At 56.7% G+C, this 6,000-nt stretch overlaps 1 protein-coding gene across 8 annotated transcripts in view; it reads left to right on the top strand.

Moving 5' to 3' along the window:
• The first annotated feature begins 1,151 nt into the window (after positions 1–1,151).
• Positions 1,152–6,000, top strand: part of KCNMA1 (potassium calcium-activated channel subfamily M alpha 1) — a 747,639-nt gene continuing 742,790 nt past the window's right edge. For 3 of the 8 annotated variants that reach the window (XM_030764574.2, XM_030764569.2, XM_089897741.1), the window contains exon 1: positions 1,154–1,673. In XM_030764574.2, coding sequence (XP_030620434.2) covers positions 1,305–1,673 — 369 coding nt within the window. In that variant the 5' untranslated portion in view covers positions 1,154–1,304. Of the gene's footprint in view, positions 1,674–6,000 lie in introns of all 8 variants that reach the window. The other 5 variants (XM_030764582.2, XM_089897742.1, XM_089897739.1 and 2 more) reach the window with 4 other exon arrangements.

The raw sequence follows: 6,000 nt of genomic DNA, 5'->3' as shown, positions 1-6,000 counted from the left end.
GCCCTGCTTTCCAGAACACAGGGGGCACTGGGGCACCTAGGAAGGCGACAGGGAAGAGCGACAGGGGTTGGTAGGGGTCGAACGAGGGTGTGTATCCTGGAGAAGGGTCCTCCTCACTCCCGAAGCCCGAGGAGCTTGGGGCGTCCGGCCTGTGCAATCAACAGCTGGTCACTTCTCCCCTCCCCACTGGGGCCTCCTTTGGGAAAAATGGCCTGCCACGGGCGCCCGGCCATCCTCCTCGGGTCCCCCAGGGCGCTCGGCTGGGGGCGCAGCACCTTCGAGAGAGGTGTCGGGTCCCGCGCCTGGATTTGGGGCTCTCTACCTTTCGCACTGCGGCTCAGGGGTGCGTGCCAGGCCGTCGCCAAGGGGTCTGCCGGCCCCCTGCCCAGCTCGGGGCCGAGGCGAGCCAGCGCGGCGAACCTCCTCCCCTCCCGTTCGGGCGGCCTGAGCCCGCGCCCGCTCCAGTTGCTGCAGCTGCTGTTGCTGGCGGCTGCGGGGAGCGCGGGGCGCGCGCAGGAGAGGCTCGGGCGGCGACGAGGAGGAGCCTGAGGAAGCGGGGAGGAAGATCGAGCGAAGGCCGAGGAGGCTCAGCGGCGTGGTGGCGCGGCTTGGGGATCCCGGGAACATGGGCTAGCGGCGGCGGCGGGCCGGGCCGGGCGCGGTGAACCTGCCGGGGCCCGGCGCACACCGGGGCGGCGAGCGGGAGCCGAGCGCAGCCGGGAGAGGAGGGCTGGCGCGGGGGCGCCCGGGAGGGGGCTGATGAGGCATTATTAACGAGTCGCCGCCTAATAAGCCCAGAGCGGCGGGCTAGCTGCGCGGGCTGCGTGCGGGGAGGGGTCCCGGGCCGGAGCGCGGCGCAAACGCGTGGCGCACCGCGGACGGGCGGCGCGGCGCGACGCGACGCGAAGGGCGACCGGGCCGGCGAGCAGAGCCGGGGCGGGCCCGGGGGCGGACCGCAGCGCCCCCTCGTTCTCGGCGCTCTGGGCCCGCGCAGCCCGGGGTTAGCGGGGCTCGGGCCGGGGAGGGGAGCTGCCCGCGCGCTCCGTCCCCTCCCCCCTGGGCGGGCGGGCCGGCGGCCGGGGGGAGGGCAGGCGGCGGCGGCGGCCCGCTGTATATATCTCCGCGCACCCCGCCAGGTCGCGCACAGCTCCCCGAGCCCAGGCGCCTCCCCGCCCCCTCCCCGCTCTCCGCGGCGGCGGCGGCGGCAGCAGTAGCAGCAATATGGCTGTTGATGGGTGTTCGGGGTGGCGCTGGCGGCGGGAGGAGCTCCCCCGAGCCCCTGCGCCGGCTGCCCGCTGCTAGCTATGGCAAATGGTGGCAGCGGCGGCGGCAGCAGCGGCGGCGGCGGCGGCGGCGGCGGAGGCAGCACTCTTAGAATGAGTAGCAATATCCACGCGAACCTTCTCAGCCTAGACGCGTCCTCCTCCTCCTCTTCCTCCTCCTCTTCTTCCTCCTCCTCTTCCTCCTCGTCCTCGGTCCACGAGCCCAAGATGGATGCGCTCATCATCCCAGTGACCATGGAGGTGCCGTGCGACAGCCGGGGCCAGCGCATGTGGTGGGCTTTCCTGGCCTCCTCCATGGTGACTTTCTTCGGGGGCCTCTTCATCATCTTGCTCTGGCGGACGCTCAAGTACCTGTGGACCGTTTGCTGCCACTGCGGGGGCAAGACGAAGGTAACGCGCGCCCCGGCGCCTCCCCCCTGCGCCAGCCCCGCCGCTTCTCGGCGTCCCCTGCAGCCCACCTCCTCGCTTCTCACAGCGCCGTGCCTCCCTCCATCCCTGCCTGCCTTCCCCTCGCCGCCTTCCCTTCCCTCCGCTCTCCTGGCGCCCGCCTGTTGGGGCTTCGGGCGGCGCGCCGGGGGTGAGGAGTTGCCCCCAACCGGTGCGCTCCGGGACGCGGACGCCCAATCCCGTCCCCTTGTTTATTGTAGGGTTGTTTGTGGCTGCGGCTGGGGCCGGGGTGGGAGGTAGGGAGAGCCGACTCGGCGGGCACCGAGCAAGCTGGGGGCCGCTCGGTGCGTGTTCCGCGCGGCTCACCTGCCCGGGCTCGGCTCCTTGTGGTGGGCGAGGGGGGAGCACGTCAGCCCGCACTTTAGAAACCTGTTGGGGAGATGAGTTCGTAAAATCAGAAGAGCAGGAAAATTCTTTGAGAAAGGGAGGACATCTTTTGGACTAGGGAATCCCAGGGGAGGAACATGACCAGAGGACGTGCGGGGGACCTGGAGGGGCGAGAGAAAGTTGGGGAGGTGCATCCCAGTTTTGGAGGCAACCCGCGGACGCTGCCACTTTAGGAATGTGGCGAGGTCGCAAAACTGATGTCCCCTCCCTCTCCTACTGTTGGAGCAGACCCCCACCCCCACCGCAAGTTCTTCGGCATCTGTATTCTCGCCCCCCTGCCACCGCCTTCAGGTCCCCGGAAATGCCCCCGGCAGCGTGGAGCTAGAGCGGGAGGTCCGCCCGAGAGCCCGCCGAGGCCGAGGTTTTCACGCGAGCCTCCTCCCCGACGCTTTTGAGGTGGCTGGATGTCGGCTTTAAACTATTCCTGGCGCAGAGACGCCCACCAGCACCGAGGCTCACTACACCTTATGTATGGTTGCTAGGCTGACTGCCTGGTTTGTCGCCGTCGTGTCCCTAGAGATGTCCTCTTCCCCCCCCCGCCCCCCCCCCCACTGGCTGAAGGTGAGAGGTGGCGGGCAGTTTTTCATAGAAAACTGCAGGATAAAAAAGAAAGAACTGGAAAAAAGAGTGACCAAGCTGTTTTCTGTTTGACTAATTTTTAACCTAGGGGACTAACCAGCGCCAGCATTTTCAGAGGGAGGGAAGCTCAAAGGGGGATAGGGAACAGTGCAAGGCCGTGGCACATCTCGGTGGGAATGCTCACACCTTCTCTAATAAAGTTAATCCGAGGACACCTCAAACTTCCACGGGGCACAGCAACTTGTAGCAGGCTCCTTAGTTGCTACGGGGAGGGAGTAGGTAAGATGGGGGCTATGGGTGACACACAAGGGTGAAGGGAAGCTCCTTAGCTCTTTCTCTCTCTCTCTCTCTCTCTCCTGATCATTAATTATACATTGTGTTGGGTGCTGGAGCTCAGCTGTGTTTTGTGGTAGCACATTTGTGTTTTGGAAAATACTGGTGTGTTGGAAATAAGGGAGAAAAATAAAAGCCATCATTTGCTTCCTCTTTCTCCTACTTCTCCGGAGACCTCCAGATGTTAGTCAGTCAGTTTTCTCTGGAGTTACCTTCTTGGCCATAGCAGTTTCTCCTTACTTGTCAAGGTGCAAAACCACCCACATTCCAGAGAAGCCATTAGGTTAAGCAAAATCCTAACCCCGAGACCCCCTAGACCCAGCCCCTTGCCTAGCCCTCCTGACCAGTGCTTATTCATATAGCCTTCTTATTCACACATTCCCTCTCCTCTGCCTCCCCACCAGTCTTTAGTCTGCGAGTGTTTTTCCTTTACTGAGATTCCGTGCTACCCTTAGAGGTAGAACTTGTAGTTGCATGCATCTCAAACATTTTCTAGACTGAGTGATTTGGGGGAACTTTTTAATGATCTCCTTATCCTTCAAGAACTGAGCAGGCTAGATCATAATGAAAACTTTTTTTTCAGTGAGTCAAAATAAGTTTCAGTGTTTTTGTGATCCTGGGGTTTTAAACACAGCTTCTAAAGCCTTTCTGCTGTAGGGGGTACATCAGTGCTACTGCATTGCTTCTGATGAAATGCTGATTGGATCGTTCGCATAGTCTGTTTCTTAAATGATGACCAAGCATAACCTCTGTAAGTTTTCTCAAGGAAATACGTTTTTGGCAATGATCATTAGAAAAAAAAAACAATCCCTAGATATTAGGCTATATTTTGTAGCTCCAAGACATGCCGAGTTGACTAAACTGGAACTTTCTACAAAGAATCATCTGGGATGAGAGATGCTTGCAGTTGGTTGGGAAGATGTGAGGCCAGTATAGAATGAGATCACGTCACTTTTGGTACCATTAGAGTCCCCTTTGAAACATGCCCAGAATCTCTTAATACTTGCCCCTTGATTTGCTCAATTAAACAGTGTGTGTAGCCATCTCATTTTGACCAGTAGTAGTTACTTAGGCCTTTTATAAGCTTTTCTTTCTACTCTTGAGGTCTGTAGTTTTTACCGCAATCATTCTTTTTTTTTTTTGTCTTTCATTCTTTTTGCTTTCCAAGTATTTGGTAGTCATCAAGACACTGTTCAGAAGAATGCATTTGGCTTCAGTTTGGAATCATTATTTTAGTGTTGGGTTTCTCAAGCAAACTAAGGCTGCTTTTCATTAGTATTCTACCAGCCCTCAGATATATTCACCCTGATCCTGGTTCAGCCCCAAAATGGTTTGACCTGGAGCTAGGGTCCAGGGGAAGGCTGGTCTTTTTAGCATCTGAAATTCTAGGGGAATAAGTTTCAGCAGGAGCTCCAGAATCACAAGCATTTGGCCTCTGGGACTGCACCATCCTTTCTGATTAAAGGAACCTGAAACTGGATGTACATCATGAGGCATCCCATCCTTAGTTCCTCTGGCCTCCGGATCTCAGATCGTGAATGACTTTACTATTCTGAAAAGAATAGTTATGTGGATTTCTTTAGGAAATAAAGAAGAAAGAGAATCCCATTTTCCCCCAGTTGGGAATTTGGGCACAGTCATTCCAGTACTATATTCTTTGCTGTACTTTTTCACATCATTTTTCTTTCTCTGTTGGGTTTCATCAGAGCCCTCTCTTTACTTGGCCGTGACGTTTCAAGGTCTAAGCCAGTCGTAGACTGTAGTGAACAAGGAGCGGCTCTGGCAGCCTGAAGAAGGTTGTGACCTTGAAGAAGTAGATTAACCTCTCTGGTCTCTTTCCGGGTGTGCAAAATGTGGGATTGAATTCTGTGAGTGCTAATGTCCCTTCCTGCTCTGGGACTCAGTGGAAGACAGTAGAAGGAGTTGGTGATCTATGGGTAAAGTTTCTAGCTCAGAACATGTTCTGTAACTCTCCAGCCTTGGAGTGCTTATGTGTCTTTATTCCATCTTCTGCTCTTCCTCCAGCCCACAGTCTGCCTTTCTTTAAATGCCTGGGGAAGCTGAGGCCAGCTTCCTATGGAGCTGTGGTTTGCTGTGGGTCCTAGACTCATCCTGCTGTCAGGTGGAGCTGTCCTCCCTGTAGAAGTTTGGAATTGATTAAGGTTGGTCTGCATATAATGAATTATGGAGGTTTGTCTCCACGGCTGCATCTGAGAAAACAACACGTTTTCTCTGTTAGACTCGTGACTAATATAAACATCAGATCCCGTTACGGCTTGGTAATTACCCAGGGTCTGGCCTGACGCATCATCCAATCAGGGCTGGAAACTTCAGTGCCTCAGAATTCTTGATTCCAGATTGGCCCTGGTGCCTCATCTCATCCTGGAGATAGTCTGCATCGGACGAACTACAGATGTTCCTTCGGATCACTTGGGGGGGGGGGCCTTGGAGAAGTGCTCAGGTCCCAGGCACAGGGGAGTTCCAGGTGACCTTCCCTTGTCCTGAGAACTTTTGCTTCTTGTTCCTGGCTCCCCCTGTGGAAATGCACACTTCCGTAGAGATGCTGCAGTCAGACAGACCCGAGTGCAAATCATGGATTCCACACTTGTTAGCTGGGCATCTGTGGCTGGCAGCTCTGTTAAGCATGGTTTCTTCACATGTAAGAAAAGCGTAATGATGCTTACTTTGTAGAATTCTTTCTTTTTTTTTTTTTTTGCGGTACGCGGGCCTCTCACTGTTGTGGCCTCTCCCATTGCGGAGCACAGGCTCCGGACGCGCAGGCTCAGCGGCCATGGCTCACGGGCCCAGCCTCTCCACGGCATGTGGGATCTTCCCGGACCGGGGCACGAACCCGTGTCCCCTGCATCGGCAGGCGGACTCTCAACCACTGCGCCACCAGGGAAGCCCCTGTAGAATTCTTATAAGGAGTGACGATGCTGGGTATACAGCACCCAGGAAATGCCTGGCACTT

Source organism: Delphinapterus leucas, chromosome 16 (genome assembly GCF_059928025.1).
Source record: "Delphinapterus leucas isolate spDelLeu-1000000601 "Yukka" chromosome 16, BTC_Dleu_Yukka2, whole genome shotgun sequence".
NCBI classification, from domain to species: Eukaryota; Metazoa; Chordata; class Mammalia; order Artiodactyla; family Monodontidae; genus Delphinapterus; species Delphinapterus leucas.
This window is presented reverse-complemented; position numbering and strand designations above follow the sequence as displayed.